Source organism: Microtus oregoni, unplaced genomic scaffold (genome assembly GCF_018167655.1).
Source record: "Microtus oregoni isolate MIOR12 unplaced genomic scaffold, Mior012 000030F_ref0000283, whole genome shotgun sequence".
Taxonomy (NCBI): domain Eukaryota; kingdom Metazoa; phylum Chordata; class Mammalia; order Rodentia; family Cricetidae; genus Microtus; species Microtus oregoni.
Genome location: NW_024543089.1, coordinates 2,870,071 through 2,890,670, shown reverse-complemented (window position 1 = coordinate 2,890,670; position 20,600 = coordinate 2,870,071). Strand labels below are relative to the sequence as shown.

The following is a 20,600-nucleotide window of genomic DNA, read 5'->3' as shown; positions in this document are numbered from 1 at the left end:
ATGCGTTCAAGTGTACTTCCCACTTTCTCTTCTATAAGTTTCAGTGTGGCTGGCTTTATGTCGAAGTCTTTGATCCATCTGGACTTGAGTTTTGCGCATGGTGATAGATATGGGTCTATTTTCATTCTTCTACATGTTGATATCCAGTTATACCAGCACCACTTGTTAAATATGCTTTCTTTTTTCCATTTGATATTTTTTTGCTTCCTTGACGAAGATCAGGTGTTCGAAGATGTATGGATTGATATCCGGGTCTTCTATTCAGTTCCATTGGTCCTTCTGTCTGTTCTTATGCCATATTCATTAGTCTTTTAAAAATCTGAGAATTATTGTATTTACATATATGAGTGTTTTGCCTGCATTTATGTGTATCATGCCCATGACTCATGCCTGCAAAGGCACCAAGCTAAGGGGACAGGCCGTAAGAGGATGTTAGATACCCAAGAAATGAGTTGCCCATGGCGCTATGCTACTATATGGATGCTGGAAACGGAACTCAAATCCTCTGCAAAAGCTCCTTCCCACTGAGCCATCTTTAGCCCTACATCTGTTTTTTAAAATTTTTCATATAATTTATTTGAAAAGATCCTGATTTGTTCCCGTTTAACTTACACAAACTGTTTGGGACCTAACCATGTCTAAAGGAAGGCAGAGGTTAGGTTCAGACACTCTGTAAGCAGCATCCTATGAAGGTGGCTCCTGCATTGGTTTTTCCTGTCTGGCTTGACGCAGTGTTTCCTGCCTTGTGTAAGGCACCCTATGATGTATTCTCAGTGGCTGTCACTGCAGTCACTGATTCAGACCAGCCTGGAGTATGGTGGTATGAGAAGGCCCCCACTCGTGTGCTGTCCTTCCTTGGGTTTGCAGCCAGTCACCTAACTTGGACTTCTGGGAACAGTCAGTTTCTGAAAACCGGAAGGATGCTTCAGCTTGGTTCTAGAACTGCAAATAAGTTTCAGACACAAGAGAGCTGAGTTAAAAGGATTCTCCAGGACTTCCGATGTGAACCTTTGCATACAAATCTGAAAGTCACCACACCCAGGTCCATAAACAGCAGGGTGATCAAGGACGGAGAAGTATAGTCAACCCACGGGTGTTCCTCTTTGAGGTCCTGTCCAGTCTACACAGACTTCAGAGTGTCTGTCTTGAACTTAAACTTGTCTAGGACATCTTGCTGGTTGAGAGCCGTACAAACTTGAAACTTTCTGCAACCACATAAAAGGGTTTATTTTGGGCTTTGGCACACACGGCCATCTGGATGGTTCCAATCTTGTTAATAATTCCTCCGTTCTCAACCACTCCTTCAGCAACAACTATGAGAAGATCTGCTTTCTCGATGACATAGCCAACAGCAGCATACAGCACCACAGTGACAGGAACATTGAGGCGGCAGAGGGTTTTGGCCATTTTCTTCCCTGATAAATCAGGCTGAGTCTCCATGATAGACACACTGAACAGCTTCTTGGCTGCCATGGCTTCTTCCGGGACCCTCAGGATGACTCTGGATTAGGCATGAGTCAAAATTCTGTGCCCCCCCCCAATCTTTGATGAAAGTATGACACAGATCTGCAATTTTATTTCTTGACAGGGACACTCTCCTGAGGAAAAGCTCCCCTCTCAATCATGATCTTTGCACGTTTGGAGTAATCACAGTACTCCAGGGAGCCGAGGCTGACAAGGCAAAGGAAGAGCTCTCCAACAGAGGACACGGCCATGAAGGAGTCTTTCTATGGCACTGGTGAGATTCGCCCTCAAGTGTCTCTCCGTTGTCTCTCTTCAAGAGCAGCCACCGCTAAGGCCATGTTAGGATTATCTTTCATTTGAGACTTAAAGTATTCAATTATCTCATGGCTCTCCATCTCTGCTCCGCGATCCTCACAACAGAGCAGGCAACATGCCATAAGCTGACAGCATGTCGCATGCCTCAGGCATCACTTCCGTTACATCGCTTGTCAGCACCGGAAGTCAGCATGTGCATGTCCCCTACATCGAGTTTTACCAGACTCTATAACCATGAGATTTCTACTTTTTACAAACTACCCAGCTTGCTGAGCAGTGGTGGCGCATGCCTGTAATCGGCATGCACTTGGGAGGCAGAGGCCGGCAGATCTCTGTGAGTTCAAGGCCAGCCTGGTCTAAGGAGTGAGCTCAGGACAATGAGATGGGGGGGGGGGGGGGGAAATACCCAGCTTGCGCTATTTTGCTTGGACAGTATGGATAGGCTGAAACAAGCAAACTAAACGCAATCAGTGAAGTGGAAGACTGAATAAAAGGAATCCACAAGCAGCACACAAAGCAAAAACTGTGAAAAACAAATAAGACAAACAAGATAATATGCAAGCGGTTTCATCTTGCATTAATTACAACACCAAAGAAAGAAAGACTGAAATAAAGGAAGTATCTGGAGGCAATATCTGAGCATTCCGGAGTCAATTAAATGCCCCAATACACAGATTCAAGAATCCCAGTAAATCAAAAGCAGGACACATAAATGCATGGAAGAGAATCCACACCAGGACATCTCAGACTGCAGTTAAGAAAACATAAAGAGTGGCGGGAGAGATGGCTCAGTGGTTAAGAGCAGTCAGTGCTCTTCCAGAGGACCTGAGTTCAATTCTTAGCATCCACACGGAGGCTCAAAATAGTCTATAGCCCCAGTCCTAGGGGACCTGACACCCTCACACAGACAGGCAGGCAAAACACCAATGCACATAAAATAAAAATGTTCTTAAAAAAATGTAAAGAAAGCTGGGTGCATGGTACATGCCTTCAATCCCAGCCCTCAGGAAACAGAGACAGGAGGATCTCTATGAATTCAAGGCCAGCTTGATCTAGTGAGTTCCACGAAAAAGAAAATATAAAGATAAGAATTTTTAAATGGCCAGAGAAAAAGACAAACTACCTCCCAAGAAAGGACAGCAAGACTGATAACTGATTTCAGACACAATAATTAAAATCACAGACAGTGGAACAATATGACTGATAACTGATTTCAGACACAATAATTAAAATCACAGACAGTGGAACAATATGCTCAAAACAAAATAACTGCTATCATATAAGACTGTATAGGGCAGTCTAAAATGAAGATGTGGAGTATAAATAATGCGTTTCGAGATTGAAAAGATATGAAGAACGATCCTGCACATGCCTGGTGAGACCGCCTGATCCTGCTCCATGTACTCCCCGCTAGCCCCCAAATCTAGCCGTAGTCCCACATCCAGAGCTCCACTACCCATTTCTAGACTTCCTGGAGGTCTCTCCCTGTCCCCAATTCTGAACCTACAGGCACCTCCACACCACACCCAATACTCCACTCAGCCAGATCCTGCAGAGCCTTCCCCAGGGTCTAGACAGATGAGTCCACCTAATCCTCCTCTCCTCAACCCCACCCCAACCCCCAGAGATCTACCCCAAACTCCATGCTTGGACCATGATGCACATCTTCACACCTTCTCGGTCCCTGCACCCATCTGACTCCATTCCATCTAAGCCATATATAACCTCTAGGCCTGCTCAACAAGGAGGAAATAATGCCTGGTATTGGAAACTCAGTCAGCCAGCCTACAGTAGCAAAGCCATGGATCCTGGAGAACCTACAATTGCCACTTTACTAAACCAGAACAGTCCCTAACTATATTCTAAACATTTATCCTTATACCCACAGGTAAGTGTAGTTCTCAGCCTCTCATCAAAGAACCATCTCTTTGAAAGAGAAGACTATTACAAAATTACAACCATCGAAACAGAGTTGTAGAGCCCACTCCTAATGACACATCTACAACAAAAGAGGGGCGGAAAGACTGCAGCAACCCGAAGAACAAAAGCTTTGCTGTGAGATTTGTCACCTAGAAATGTCAAAAAAGCAACATTATTGGTTAGGAAGTCTCACCCATAGGCTGCCTGAATATAACCTAAGCAAGGACAAGACCAACAGACACAAAAGGGGAAAAGCTCACAAGGCCTCAGCCCCAGACAAAAACCTCCAGGGAAGTAAGGAATGCTGAAAGTAGAGGAAACCATCTTCCCCAAAGACACCAACTGATTATCCAATACCAGTGTCAGCCTTAAGTCATACATATACAAGTAACTTACAGACTGAGGGGGTTGTACTTATGTATTTAGGAATATATTATTAAAGACTAACCATCTTTATGTTTATATATGTGTGTGTCAAAGAAAAAGAGGTTATAAATTTAAAAGAGAGAATAGGGAAATGATACAATTATAATCACAATAAATAAAAAACTTTAATAAAATATAAATATTTGGCCCTATAAAATATTTATGTATATTCTTCAAAATTAATAGCAAATCAAATTCAGAAAAGTATTACCTATAAGTGACATTTTAACAGGCAGCAAACTTTAAAGTTTTCTCTTGAAAACACTGTTATATATGTTTCTATATAAAACACTATATGCTAATGACATATTGCTATAACCACAGATGAGTGCATTGTTTAACCCTAACCGAAGCTTCTTGCGGTGGATGGAATTAACACAGAGACCCACAGCTGGACGATGTGCAGTGACTCTGGAGCATTAGCAAAGCACGTGCGTCAGTTCAACCCCAACAACAAAGACGGGAAAATACAGGACCCGTCTAGTAAAAGAGCAATTAAGTCCTGAAAGGCCAACGACAAAGGTGTGCTTGTATGACTCTGAACATAAACAATAAACATGAGCAGAAGTGCAGTGAAATCAGGGGAAGTTATAGAAAAGGATCTTAAGAACTGTTATGATACCTGAGGTACACTGTGTTTTCCATACTTCCAAAACTTATTCTGTGATAAAAGTGACTTAAATTTCTCTTCCAGGGAATCGAGCTCATTGTTAGGCAAGAAGCAAAGCAGTTTCTTCAGCGCCAATAGGGAGCACGTGACAACTCGATGGAATTTAGCCTCTCTCTCTTCCTCTGGAACAGTTCTGGATTTGAAAAATAAATAGGTTTTGGTTTTAGGGTTTGTTGTTGGTTTGTTTGTTTGTTTGTTTTTATTCACGTATATATAAGGAAGTCAGAGAACAAACTGGGGAGTGGTTTCTCCCCATCTACCATGAAGGTTCTAGGGCTTGAATTCGGGTTCTTAGGATTGATTGTGAGGGCATTTACCTGAGGTGCCATCTGGCTGTCCACAGGCAGAATTTTAATCTCACATTCTGCAACTAACTCAAGTGAAAGCCACACTTGCACACATGGAGGAAGTGACCACAAGTACCATGCTCTCTGGGCAGCACATGCCAAGAGATTCTAGGAAGGCTGGGAAGGCACCCGCCTACTTAGTGCAGCTTTCAACAGTTGGATTACAACAACATAAAGGTAAATAAAACCCTTCACTACTTCTTCAACACAACTTCTTAGTTTCTTCAAGTATGCCAAACCTTACAATAGTTCCTGCTGCTGTGACTGTCAAAGGTAAATGAGAAAAAAAAATGTAAATTTTTTTCTAATAGAACTGCATATGTAGCTCAGAAAATTCAAATTTAATAGCCAGCCAAAATTGAAGTAAAAGCACATAGCAGGCACCGTGTAACATTCTCTGAAATAATTTCACCTGCATTTGGAATTCCTTTTAGAACATGTCACACTGAAACTACACATGGAAACCAACAAAGTAAATGCCTCATGTGAGTTACTTAGAAACAATGTTACTTACTGGGGAAGGGAGAGGGGCACTGAGTGTATTAGGAGTAAGAGTTACTTAGAAACAACTTAACTAGCCCGGCGATGGTGGCGAACACCTTTAATCCCACTACAGAGCTAGTTTCAGGACAGGCTCCAAAGCCACAGAGAAACCCTGTCTCAAAAAAAAAAAAAAAAAAAAAAGAAAGAAAGAAAGAAAAGAAACAAGGTAACTTACTGGGGGTCACTGAGTGTATCAGGAGTTTCTTTTAGAAGGTGATCCTGCAGTACCTGAAAAAAAAACATCAAAACCTTAAGATTTTATGGAACTGTCAATATTGATCAGATATTGGGAAAATCCAATACCGGATGGTGGTACACACCTTTAATCCCAGTACTTGGGAGGTAGAGGCAGGTAGATCTCTGAGTTCTAAGCTAGCCTGATCTAGAGTGAGTTCCAGGACAGCAAGGGCTACACTGAAAACCACTATCTAAAAAAAAAAAATAAGCAAATAAATAAATACATAAATAAATAAACAAATAAAATAAAAATTCCCATACCCTCAACCCACCTACTAGCCAAATCAGATGTAGGTTTGAATTTTGGCCATTTTTCTCTTCGTATCTATTCCCTACATTGGCTACTGTGGTAAAAACAGGAACTTTATGACAGCTCCAATTCCCCTCAAGAGAAATCTTCCACTAAATATCTGTGGTTACTTTACTTGTTATTCAGTAATTTTTCTTTCTTTTTTCTTTTTTTTTTTTTTTTTTTGGTTTTTGAGACAAAGTTTCTTTGTACCTTAGGAGCCTGAGCTTGTCCTGGTACAACTAGCTCTTGTAGGCCAGGCTGGTCTCAAACTCACAGAGATGCACCTGTTTCTGCTTCCCAAGTGCTAGGATTAAAGGTGTGCACCACCTGGCTATTCATTATTCTTATAACTGCAGTACCGTGGGATAATCAGCTAACAAATCTGAGAGAGATAAGGACCACAGAGAACACACACTGTGCACATGTGCAGGTCAGGGGTCAGCTGTGGAATCTGGTCTCTTTCTACCTTTATGAGGGCTATAAGGAACACGCAGGTATTCAGGCTTACACGGCAAGCACTTTTACCCACTGAGCCATCCTGCCGATCCCTTACACCTTTTGAGGTTACAGAAAACTTTTGTTACTGTATATGTGAAGAGAGACATGATCTGTTTCTTCTTGACACATTTATAAAAGCAGGTAAAGAGCTATCACATATGCCTGAGAACCTTTAGATGCTTGAGAAACACAGGTACAGAATGACTCCAGAAACTCACACTTGTAATTTCTTCCTTACAAAACGCTATGGCTTCAGGTTGCTTGCTTGGAGGGAAAGCAGCTTCAAATGCATCTTTGGCTGCAGTTGCTGCTGGGGGGTATGTATCACACTGAGCCATCAGCCAATATCCCATTACACTTTTCAGATATGGAGCCAAGTGCTTCTTTACTTTAACGATAAGTTTTTCAAAAGCTTGCTGTGTAGCCTCTCGAACCCGGCGATCATGGTCCTATTAATAATGGAAATTTGGTTTAAAAATAAATATGAATATCTGTAAATAGTCTACAATGACTCACAGTAGGAATTCATCTATGTATATAATCAAACTAATACGACTTCTGACAGGCTAGGGAAATAACTCCGTAGTGGAGCATGTATAAACAACAATAATCCCCCCATCCAATTACAAGCCATAGAAAAAAAAGAAAAGAAAAAAAAAAGAAAGCAAAGAAGAGAGAAAGAAAATACCTGCTTTAAAATATTGAGGATTTAGGGCTTCTTTAATTTTTCTTTTCTCCCCCTTTCCAATCAGATTGTACCCAAGAGATATTCAAAGACTAAGTAACTATAAGGAACTCATTATCAACCTTCTGTAGCAAACACAGAATGGAAACTCTCTCCAGAAATGAATCACTTAAGCAAAAGCAGGCTCATAAACTCTAATGCTTACAAGGGAAATTTTGCAGAAGATTCTTGGCCAGTACGGGAGGACCCCTTTTACAGCTTCTGTGTCTCTTTCTGTGCACATAGTTCCAAACTCTTGCATTGCCTGAAAATAATTAACATCGTCAAGGATTAACAAATGTAACACTGCCTCCCCACTTTCTTTCTTTTGTTCTGGAAATTTAGTCTACTTTATTTAAAAGGAGAATATATTATTTCTATCTGTGCCACGGAAACAAAAAAAATTCACCATCCATTATAGTAGAAACTGAACTTTTAGACTTTTCGACTTTACTATAACAAAACAAATGGAAAGGATAGAGGCTGAGGAATAAACTCAGAAAGCTCAGACGAGGTCAGAAATAAAATACCAAATCTCAAAATAATAAAAAATAAAAGAAAATAAATAAAGAATAAATGAAATAGTGTAAAGATATAGGTCAGCAGTTAAGAGTACAGTTTTCTCTTCAAGGAACCCAGGGTCAGTTCCAGGTACCCACACAGCAACTCACAGCCTAACTACAGCTTCAGAGGATCCAACAGCTTCTGTTGGGATCTGGAGCACACACATGAACATAGCACCCAAACATTCAGGCAAAACACTCAAATGCATAATTAGATAACAACAGCCAAGTATGGTGGCTCACATCTATAATTCCAGCACTCAGAAGGCAGAGGCAGGAAGATTGTCACAAATTTAAGAACACCATAGTCTACATAGCAAGTTCCAGGTCAGCAAGAGCTACATAGCAAAACCATAAAAATTTAAAGACTTATATTCCTCTACCATGAATTATTACATAGCCAGATTCCAAAATGTAGTTCAAAATGTTTTAGAGCAGCAAAACTAATTTACAACTCCAAAAGTCAATGGCAACTAAACTTATGTGTCAAAAAAAATTACAACTGTAAAGGAACTAATGATAAATTATTGCACATTTTCTTTTACAACAAATAAACCTTACATTTATTCTAACAAACTACATTATTTTTTCTTGTTTCTTGAGACAGGATTTTGAACCAACCCTGGCTGTCCTGGAACTTGTTTTGTAGACCTGGCTGGCCTTGAACTCACAGAGATCAGCCTACCTCTGGTGTGGGAGGTCCTTCTGTCTATGTGTTACTTTTATTGATTAATTTGTAAAGAAACTGCCTTGGCCTGTTGACAGAGCAGAACTTAGGTAGGCAGGGAAAACTAAACAGAATGCTGGGAGAAAGAAAGGCAGATTAGAAAGAAGCCATGTAGGCCCGCCAGAGCCAGATGGAACTTTAGCCAGTAAGCCACGTGACGATACACAGATGAATAGAAATGGGTTAAATTAATATGCAAGTGTTAGCCAATAATAAGGTACAGCTAATGGGCCAAGCAGTAATTTAATTAATACAGTTTCTGTGTGATTATTTCGGGGTTCTGAGCAGCCGGGGACCAACAAGTGGCCCCTCCTCCAACATATCTCTGCCTCCCAAGAGCTGGGATTAAAGGCATGTGTCACCATCAATACCTGGCCAGAAATATATTCTTAATTGGTGTGTGTTTGTGTGTGTGTGTGCACGCGCAGTGAAAACCTGCCTTGAGTTTGGTTGTGACATCTTTCTTGGAAAGTTTCCTCAGCACCATTCGGAAATCAGAGTCCACGAGGTTGTCTATGTCTTCAGCTCCTTGAATAGCAGGAACATAGCCGAGGTCACTGTGATATGTCCCAAAACCAATAAATCCAGGCACTGTTCCCTGTTCTTTGGCAAGAAGCTCTGCAGCTCGGCCGCTGTTTGAAGGCTGATAAGAAGGAAAAACAGGAAAGAAAGTCAGATCACATTTGCACACATACATTAATTGAAAATAACGATTCACAGTCAGTGGTTTGACTGATATTTACAACACACAATTCCACTAGTTCTAAAAGTTGGAGTTCTGTGGCTAAAGAGAGAATAAATATGTAAACTACACCAAGAAACTAACTTCTTTAACTCTTTCACAAGAATCTTTACCACTGTGGAATCCTTCTTGCCTGAGCCTGCAAGTTCCCTGGAGATGAGTATTTCTGTCTTAAGAGCCTATCGAAAATGCTCTCGCTTGGCAGGGGGTGGTGGTGCATGCCTTTAATCTCAGCACTCGGGAGGCAGAGTCAGGTGGATCTCTGAGTTCGAGGCCAGCCTGGTCTACAGAGTGAGTTCCAGTACAGCCATCCAGGGATACACAGAGAAACCCTGTCTCAAAAAACTTTAAAAAAAAAAAAAAAAAAACACTCTCACACACAATTCTAATTAGAGTTTCCTAAACATCAGAACAACTCTTGATTTTGCAGGTAGTCTCATGTAGTCACATGACCCTCCTGCTTCAGTCTCCCAAGTGCTAGGATATCAATGGGCACTGAGAACATTTGAAAGAAAAAGAATGAAAGTTCAAAGCCTAAAATATATATTCACTTATGAAAACTTTAGTTTCCAAATACCACACAGACAGTATTTGCATACATATTATCTTATAATGATATAAACTAATAGGTCCAACCAATTTTGTTTATCATACTGAGAGAGATCTAATGCTACATGCTGCTACGGAATCCTTTCAGAGCAGATAAGCTCATTTCCATGTACTGGAAGCCAAAATTACTAAAATACACAAAAAAATCAATGTAATGATCAAACCAAAAGACATACTTAGCCTGCAGAGACGGCTCAGCATTCAAGAGCAGTGTTTGTTCTTGCAGAACACCTGAGCTCGTTCCCAGAAATGGGCTGCTCGTAATTGCCTTAGCTGCAACCACAGGGATCTGAAGCCCTGCCCTCTTCTGGACCTTGAGGGCACCTGCACTCAAATGCATACACATATAACCAATTCTTCTAAAAAACATTCTTTTTTTCGAATCATAGGCAATGTTTTGACTGGTATTAATATACTAGTCCCCTACTCTGCAGGTTAGGGTTCTATTGCTAATGGGAAAACAAACATTTGAACTATTCAAAGAAACCTGTCATGTCAACTCAGAGAAGAGGCAGGTGGATCTTTATGAGTTCAAGGTATACAGAGAGTCCTAGGACAGCAAGGGCTACAAAGAGAAACCCTGTCTCAAAAAACAAAAACAAATTAAAAAAATAAAACCATAAAACACAAACTCCAACTACTAAACCACTGAAGGCTGTGTTGAAACTGAAGTTCAAGTTGCCAATGATAACTAGCAGCAACCGAAAACGTTTAAGTCCCCAGCTTCCCATTTAAAACTATTTCCTTAAATGTACAAACAGTATCTTTTATTCAATGTCTACTATGGGTATAAAACACAGATACTACTCTAATCTCTGCAGGTTAAATACCTTTACCCTATACTTTGCCCCCCCTTCCCATCTCCCATCATTCAAGACTCTGAATTCCACTCAAGGTTCCCTAAGTATGAGCTTTCAGAATTCAACCATAGTCTTCTCTCCATCTAAAGGCCCTTCCTTCCTTTCATTGCCTGACAAACTTCTATCTAACCCTCAAGATACTGGTGTTTGCAATGCTTTGCTCCCTCAGACCAGACAACATTCTCCTCTGTTCTCAAGTCTGTCCATTCATGCCTGTTTCATAATTGCTTAATAAATCATACTTTCTTATAAATCTGTGTCCGTCATTAAACTGATACTTCAAAAATAGCAATCATGGGGCTGGAGAGATGGCTCAGAACTTAAGAACATTGACTGCTCTTCCAGAAGTCCTGAGTTCAATTCCCAGCAACTACATGATGGCTCACAACCATCTATAATAGGATCTCTTGCCCTTTTCTGGCATGCAGGCAATGCAGACAGAACACTGTATGTTTAATGAATAAATAAACCTTTAAATAAGAAGAAGAAGAGGAGGAGAAGAAGGAGGAGCAATCACTGCCCACACTCAGCTATATAATGAGTTCAAATCTATCCTGGTATATGAGACCCAGACTCAAAACAAACAAACCAAAGAACAGCAGTTCACCATCTTAGTGGTGCAGGCCTGTAATCCCCACACTGAAGAGGCTGCACCAAGATCACATATCTGAGGCCAGCCTGAGCTACATTAAGAAGTCTCAGACCTGCAGACAGTGGTGGCCACATCTTTAATCCCAGCACTTGGGAGGCAGAAGCAGGTAGATCTCTGAGTTCGAAGCCAGCCTGATCTGGTCTACAAGAGTTCCAGGACAGCCAGGATTATTACACAGACAAACTCTGTCTCAAAAAATAAGGGGGAAAAAATAGCTCAGAGGGTGAAAGCACTTTCCATGCAAGTCTTACAACGCAGAGCTTTGATCCTGGGAACCACATAAAGGGGGATGGAGAGGGCTGGAGAGATGGCTCAGAGGTTAAGAGCACTGACTGCTCTTCCAGAGGTCCTGAGTTCAATTCCCAGCAACCACATGGTGGCTTACAGCCATCTATAATGAGACCTGGTGCCCCCTTCTGGCTTGCAGGCACACGTGGAAGGAATGCTATACACATAATATAATAAATAAATAAATTTAAAAAAAAAAGGGGGGGATGGAGAATGGGCCTCTTGAAAATCCTCCTCTAATCTACACATGCACACAAATAGATAGCATTTTAAAAACTAAACTTCAAGTGCCAACTCTGAAGCGTCCAGGGTATACGAACTTAAACTCTAAACTTCAGTTAAATCATCTTTCAAATGAGGTAAGAGCAATTAATTCACTATTTGAATCATTTCCAATATCAAAAGTAAGTTCTTAAACTACCATAGTAATAAGTGATCCTAGCAAGAATCATCTAAGGGTTTTAAAAACTTCGGAGATAACTTTGGAGAACAGTATATCCAACATCGGACTGCAACACCACATATTTGTTATTCGCCAATGGGAAAAGGTAACTTTTCGGTGGTCAACACTAAGCAAGTGTCGCTGGTAAAGAAAAACAAGAACAAGTACTGTGTATTTCTAGTGTGATATAATGCGAATGGCTTAACTCAAATTGATATAAGGAAACAATGAGATGAGTCTAAATAAATCAAAGCAATGCCAACTCTTCCTGGTTATTGTGACATTTCAAAACGTGATCAAAGGGGGCAAGAAATGGGAAACTGTCTAAATCTAAAGACTTAAATGGCAGCCAAAGGGAACAAGTGATACTTGACTGAGTCACAAACCCTTTTAAAATGTTATTATCTAAAAACAGAATTAAAAATACAGAGGCTAGTAGACACGTGAATTTTAAGTCTGTACATTATATTTAAGTAGCCCATCATGGCTAAAGTTTTGCATGGTATATGAAGAATGGAATTGCTTTTAGAGTAGATGAGGTGAAGGATTTGGGTGTTAAAATACTGAAATTAACCTTCCTAAAGGTGATACAAATTTATGAATTCAGAGAGAAAATGAAATGTAAACAAATATTAACAGCTGGTGACTCCAAGAATATGGAGGTTTCTGAGCTTGGCAGATAGATGCCTTTAACCCTAGTACTCTCGAGGCAGAGGCAAATAGGTCTCTGAGTTCCTGGTAGTCTGCAGACTTGAGTTCCAGACCAGACAGAGCTATACACCAAAACATTTTCAAAACAGAATACACAGATTGCAATTCTAATACGCTTGCCATAAAACAGTGAATAAGGTTTTTAAATACATTCTGTGACAATTAAACGAGAATACCAGAAAAGCATTTAACATAGGAATGATCCTACTGTAACTGTTGTGTTTTGATGGAATCATTAAAGTTAACTGAGTCAAAGGCGGTGAACAGGTCTATAAAAGGGAACTATGCTAAAAACCAGAGAGCGCGTGTGTCTATCATCCATTAGGACAAGGGCAGTAACACTTGCCTTTAAAATGTTTATAAAGTAAGCTAGTAAATTACGTAGCACGCAGCGTCGCTGGCACCGACAACAGCTACATTAAAATAGGGCTGACACTGGAGGAAGGGTGCACTGACGTGTCTAGAGCCACCTAAACAGAAGGGCATCGGAAACCTGCCAGGCCAGGTCAAGACGTGGCGAGGTCAGGGTGGCCAGGGCAAGGCAGAAAAAGCAAGGTGAGCTTGAGGCCACAGGGCCAATGGGGCGACACCGACTGAAACCACGCAGACCATCCAGGGGCTCCGGCCTTGGCCGGGAGGGACGGGGACGGAAAACCACGGGACATTTCCGAGCACACGGAGCCCACGCTCTCTTCTTCCTCCCACAGCACCTACACAACCTCAGCCACCTGGGCAGCTGCCACCCGGCTGCACGCTGACCCCGTTTCCCAGGGACACCTCCCCTGGGCGCGCTCCCACACGCACGGCTTCGGCGTGAAACGTCGTTTGGGTCCTAACTCCTCGACCAGCCCACCCGCGGGGGGACGCACACACGGGGAGGTCACACGCCTCCCTCCCGGCCCTGCAAACGCCCGGGCCGCGCGCCGCAGGGCTGCCACGCCGGGCCTCACCCTCAGGTTCCCCTTGGTCCGCTGCTTGTTCTTCCCGCCCATGGTGGCGGTGCCGGCCGCGCTCTCGGGCTGCGGAGCCGAGGTGGGCACCGCCGGGCCACAACTTCCGGTCCCCCGTGCCGGAAGGGGACTCATTGTAGCAACCTGCGCCCGCCCACCCCGGCCTATGGCTTCCCACTTCCGCTCCCGCCTTTCCGTCAGGACTCTGACCATCCGCTGCCTGAAACGTCACAGGGAAAGGCACGCCTGCGTGAGTGGCGTCAATGGTGACCAATAAAAAAGCGAGATTGGGTCCGCCGCGCCAAATCCTGCCCTGGGTAATTGCAGCGTAGCGATTCCTTTCCTACCTAGTGTGTGGGAATTTGACTTCAGCTATAGTGTTACGTAAGATAGCAGTAGAATGGTATGGTAGCAACTGTGCTAAAAAGTGCTAGAAGTAAAGAAAGCGATGCGATCATCGACATGAGAAACAGATTCTGAGCTTGATAGAATTCAATAGAAAGTATTGGAGACCTATTAAGTATTCTTGCAAAAAAAAAAATCAAAACAATCTAACGGAGCTAAAGTAATAATTTACACAGTACAGGGGAGTATATAAAACGGGATTGGCGCAGCCAAAGAATTCAGAACGTAAGAAATCCTACAAGAAAAATGGGTTAACAAATTGGCGGGCGTGGAGGAGGAAAAAAATAACATATTTAATAAGTCCTAAGACAGATCATGCAAATACAATGTGTGGCTCTTGTTTGAAACAAATTATATGCCAAATAGAGGAATATGAACCTAGATTAAATTTTTTCCATTTTAAAGAATTGCTTTATTTTAAATTGTGTGTGTGAGTGCGTGCGAGCAATACCCATGGCCAGAAGATGGTAGTATTGCTTGCCCTGGAGCTTAAGTTACAGGCCTTTGTGAGCCACCTGACATGGATGCTGGGAATTCAACTTGAGTCCTCTGCAGCAACGGTCCTTAAACCTTAAAACAACCAAGAGTGTTACACAGAGAAACACTATCTAAATAATAATAATAATAATAATACATACATACATACATACATACGCTGTAAAAGCACAAATACATATGAGAGTGCTGTACACTTTCAGGAGAGGGTTCAAACCATCAAAGAGACTGATCAGCAACAGCACAGGAGTGGGGACTGAAAATTTTGTATTTCTTTTTTCTTTTCTTTTTCTTTTATTTGGTTTCTCAAGACAGGGTTTCTCTGTGTAACACCCTTGGTTATTTTAAGGTTTTTAAGCCCTGGAACTCATACTGTAGACCAAGCTGTCCTCGAATTCACGGAGATCCACCCGCCTCTACCTCTGGAATGCTGGGATTAAAGGCATGTGCCAGCACACCCACCGGGCCAATGTTAACATAAAATCGGCAGGATTAGGGCAAGCAAGATGGCTTAGCAGGTAAAGGTGCTTTCCTCCAAATTGGATGATCTGAGTTTGATTCCCCAGGACCTATATGATAAAAATCAAGAACTGACTTCCACATGCATTACGAAACACATACACACATGAGAGAGAAGGGGTGGGGGTAGAGACAGAGAGAAAGAATAAGTAAATGTAAATGTCCCAAAACCAAAACTATGTGCTAGGCATGGTGACACACACCTCTAGTTTCAGCACTTGCAAGGCAGAAGCAGGCAGTTCTTCAGTTCAAGGCCAGCCTGGTCTATACTATGGGGCCCAGGACAGCCTGGCCACACATAATGGGGCCCAGGCCATGTGGGGTCCAGGGGCCACCTGGCCACACATGGGGCCCAGGCTGCACAGCTGCCATGACAGGCAGCATGGGGTTCCAGGAAAAGTCATAAACTGACACAACCCAGGGAGGGCCAGCATCTAAACGGGAAGTGCCTGACATTCCAACCATTAGATAAGATTAGATAAGATCACCAGGCTACCTTGTTGCAAGGAACAGTTTGTTACGGCAGCCCAGAACTGAAATAACCACACAGAAACTGTATTAATTAAATCACTGCTTGGCCCATTAGCTCTAGCTTCTTATTAACTAACTCTTACATATTAATTTAACCCATCTCCATTAATCTGTGTATCACCATGTGGCAGTGGCTTACTCTCAAAATTTTGGCATGTCTGTCTCTGGTGGTGGTTCCATGGCATCTCTCTCTCCACCTCCCTTCTCCCAGCATTCAGTCCAGTTTTCCCCACCTACCTAAGTTCTGCCCCATCAACAGGCCAAGGCATTTCTTTGTTCATTAACCAGTAAGAGCAACACATAGACCGAAATCTCCTACACCAGTACCTGACCCCAGGACTCACCTAATCTTCTTTTGCCAAGACACTTAGACAAGTGTCAGCCAATCAGGGTACTGAACCCTGGAAATCCCCCCCCTCCCAGCCGCCGACCTCTATTATGGTCCCAACTGGGCTTGGCACTCTCCGCTCTACTGCTTCAGCAGACAGATGGAGAGTCAGTCCAAGCTCGGGCTTGAATAAAGGCTCTTTGCTTTTACTTATGAGTGCGGACTCCATGGTGGTTTGGGGGACCCTGCAATCTGGATATAACATATACATCATTCCCAGGAGTCAGAAATACATAGTGAGACTTTGTGTCAAAAAAATAAACAAATACAAATTAATTAATTAAAAGCAAACTGAATTGATGCGATTAAAATAAATGTATAAACATCTAAATTGTAGTAAAGAAAATTATATATATATATATAATATATATACTGAAAGTCAAATTAATAACAGCAGACTTGGAGGGGGTAGAGTAACTCACTGGGTAGCATGCTTTCCTAGTATGCTTGAAGTATGAGTTTGATTCCCAGCACTGAAGACATCGAGTTGGAAGATGTTATGCCCAGATCATGAGGTCCCCCCAAACCACCAGAGTCCGCACTTGTAAGTAAAAGCAAAGAGCCTTTATTCAAGCTTAAGCTTGGATGCAGAAGTTGAGAGCAGGGAGTGCCAAGACCAGTCTGGGAAGGATTTTTAACATAGTAGATTGGGGGGGGGGGGGGTGTTCTAGGATTCAGGACCATGATTGGCTGATATTTGCCTAGGGATGTAGGCAAAAGCACAATGAGTCCTGGGCTCAGGGACTTCTGATGGTCTTATCTAATCTTATCTAGTGGTTGGAACTTCAGGTACTTTCCTTTAGGTGTTGACCCTCTCTGGATTGTGTCATCTTATGGCTTTTCCTGGAACCCGGTGCTGCCTGCCATGGCAGCTGCGTCGCCTGGGTCCCACAAGTGACCAGGCTGCCCAGAGCCGCACAGAAATTCAAGGTCAGTTTAGCATACTTAGTGAGTTCAAGGGCAGTCTGGGCTACAGGAAAATCTGTCTCAAAAAATAAAAGAAAAAACAACATCAGATGACATAGTCAAGAGACCTGCCCTGTACCTCCACCCATACTCCCTCTCTTCCTGAGAACAGGGGAACAGGCCCTTCCAGAAAGCATAGCTGGGAAAGCGAGAACTGTCACATCCTTTACTAACTGGGTTCATTGTTTTTGTAGATTATCCAGAAATGTCCTTGAGACTTTTTATCTTAGCCAGAAATACGAAAACGCGTAGTATCTCTTAGTCCAGTTAGGTGGCAGGAGCCAACCTTGGGTCCATTGACTCCTAATTCAACACTTGCCCCCTCCCTCCTCCCTCTGTAATGGACCTGAGAAAGGATAGTGCTGTTCTCCCTAAGGAAGCCTGAAACCGTGCCCCTCTCTCTGGAGCCCGCTCTTCCCCTCTCATACTCTTAAAACCTAACATATTAGGATTTTCTAGTATTATGCAGGAAAAAATAATAGTAACCACTGGTGATAATATGATACAAAGGTAAATTTTAAAGCATTTTGATGTTCCATTTATCAACTTTTTTATGATAGGGCCCAAAGATGAAGGCATTTCATATACTGTACCATAACAGGATGTGTGTACTTTATCTGTTTGAGACAAGTTCTCACTCCATAACCCAGGATGGCTTCAAATTTTCTATTCTCTTGCCTCAGCCTTCCAAGAGCTGGAATTATAGCTACAAAACTCACAGATTTTCAAATTTACTAATTTTCAAAAAAAAATGGTTTGGGAACAGGATCTCCCAATGTAGCCATGACTAACCTGGAACTTACTAGAGAGATGCCTCTGCTTCTGGAGCACTGGTATAAAAGGCATAAACCAAATCACCTGGGTCAAAGAACTGGTTTAATTAGGAGGTCAGAAAATCTGAATTTCTCTTGCCTACTTAAGAAGTATCTAAACTTGACAGGTCTTAGGGAGGCGACTATGTAAGAGTTTACTACACTGCTTTCATGTTATAGTTGAGATATGCTCACTTGTCTACCTTATTTAATACAGTGTTCAAGACTGGGAAAATTTTAGTAGTTCTGTGAAAAGTAATCTATTGTCTGTGCTCTATCCACCACTCTCCATAACACACACACACAACCTGAGTCCTTTTGGTGGCCTCTAGGGATGTCAGAATTTATCCAGTTTTGCTAGTTGATGGAGTCAGAGCTCTTACAACACAGACCGTTGGTGTGGTTTGAATAGGTATGGCCCCCATATACGCACGTGTTTGAAAGCATGGCCCATAGGGAGTGGCACTATTAGGAGGTGTGGCCTGGTTAGAGAATGTGTATCACTGTGGGCTTTGAGATCTCATGTATACTCAAGCTATGCCCAGTGTGGCCCAATGTGGCAGTCTCTCCTCCTGCCTGCCAATCAAGATGTAGAACTCTCAGCTCTTTCTCCAGCACCATGCCTGTCTCCAAACTGCCATGTCCTGTCATGATGATAATGAACTAAACCTCTGTAACTGTAAGCAAGTCCTAGTTAAATGTTTTTTTCTTTATAACAGTTGCCATGGTCATGGTTTCTCTTCTCAGCAACAGAAACCCTAACTTAGACATTTGGTCTGGGAGTATGGTAACAGCAGAGGAGTAACTGATATTTCCAGGGCAAGTAACAAACCTACCCAGAGGTGGGCAGCAGGGAGGAACCTGAGGAGGTACAGGAGACATAAACATGGGCACTGTGCTTAACAATTCTTGTTTTGTTTTGTTTTTGGAGACAGGGTTTCTCTGGGTAGCTTTGGAGCCTGTCCTGGCACTCACACTGTAGATCAGGCTGGCCTCGAACTCAAGAGATCCACCTGCCTCTGCCTCCCAGGTGCTGGGATTACAGGTGAGCACCACCATCACCCAGCCAGATTCTTGTTAAGATACAGGATGAGGGGGACCTTTGCAGTACCCCATAGTAGGTTGGACCCAAACCACGGCGGGTGACAGAATACACCATGTAGACATAGTTTGAGTGTGGAGTTTTATTAAAAGGGAGGGAAGAGAGGATGACAGAGAGAGATAGACAGAGAGAGATAGACAGAGAGAGAGAGAGAGAGAGAGAGAGAGAGAAAGGGGAGAGGGAGAGAGTGGGGGGGAGGAGAGAGGTAGAAATCTACCTCTTCAGAAGAATGGCAGGGAAGAGAAAGATTGAGAGTAGACGGAACTTGTCTCTTTTTGTTCGTTCGTTTTGTTTTTTGAGACAGGGTTTCTCTGTATGTCTCTGACTGTTCTGGAACTCACTTTGTAGACCAGGCTGGCCTTGAACTCATAGAGATCCGCCTGCGTATGCCTCCCTGAGTGCTGGGATTGAAGAGGTGCACCAATACTACCCGGTTTCAGAGTTTGTCTCTTAAAGGGGCCTTTACACCTGCTTATAGTCAGAACTGCTTGCCATACAGAGGGGAGACTGTGCCAGGTTTCCAAGGTGTGCCAGGATACTAATATTTCTCATCTGTGTTTACCCTTCTTCATACTAACCTATTCACATGATCTTGCTCTTTGAATTCTACACTGCATTATAACTACCTATTTTATCTACTAATTCAGTGATATATGTATATATATATATATATATATATTGCTTGTAATATAAACTATTCACTACAGGGTGATAATCAACTCTAATACAAACAAAACAGGGTGGTTATGAACTCAAATAAAATAAAATTACAGAAAGTCATTTCCATAATGAAAAAAATCGAACTCTAATCTGCAAAAACTAAATTCTACAACTTTACAATCTGAACTCTCAAGGACTTTTGTAAAGCTTGAGCTCAAACTGGGTGAAGTGTCACACAAGGACCTTTAATCCCAGCACTCTGGAGACTGAAGCAGACAACTCGGTGATTTCAAGGCCAGCCTTTATAATAGTGAGTTCCAACTCCACCACTGAGGCCACGTCTGAAAAAGCAAAGAAATTACAAAAACAACAAAAAGTATTCGCATGGCAGGCAGTGGTGGCACACGCCTTTAATCCCAGCACTTGGGGAGGCAGATGCAGATGGATCTCTGTGAGTTCCAGGCCAGCCTAGTCTACAGAACCAGTTCACGGACAGCTTGCTCTATTACACAGAGAAACCGTGTCTCAAAAAAAAAAAAAAAAAGTATGTGAGCCCTGCTCATTGCTCAGTCTTCTGTCGTCAGGCAAGGACAAACAGGGGCCAAGTCTAAGTACACAGAATTAGAAATGACCAATAGCCACAGCTGAGGAAAATCTTTACTGTTTGTATATTATAATTTCAAAGCCAAAGTGTTGCAAAAAAGTGACAGGTTAACTTTTGGCTGCTGATAACAAACACAGA

The 20,600-nt window shown here is 42.4% G+C and overlaps 1 protein-coding gene and 1 pseudogene across 1 annotated transcript in view; both read right to left on the bottom strand.

The window, feature by feature from the left end:
- Ltn1 (listerin E3 ubiquitin protein ligase 1) overlaps nt 1-14,088 on the bottom strand; it is a 69,612-nt gene extending 55,524 nt beyond the window's left edge. The window contains exons 1-6 of the mRNA XM_041678556.1: nt 13,981-14,088; nt 9,166-9,369; nt 7,603-7,701; nt 6,931-7,161; nt 5,861-5,913; nt 4,748-4,928 (exon numbers count right to left, since the gene is read on the bottom strand). Of these exons, the coding sequence (XP_041534490.1) occupies nt 4,748-4,928; nt 5,861-5,913; nt 6,931-7,161; nt 7,603-7,701; nt 9,166-9,369; nt 13,981-14,022 (810 nt within the window). The 5' untranslated portion in view covers nt 14,023-14,088. The remainder of the gene's footprint in view (nt 1-4,747; nt 4,929-5,860; nt 5,914-6,930; nt 7,162-7,602; nt 7,702-9,165; nt 9,370-13,980) is intronic.
- Nucleotides 956-1,859, bottom strand: LOC121465426 (annotated as a pseudogene).
- Nucleotides 14,089-20,600: the final 6,512 nt, after the last annotated feature.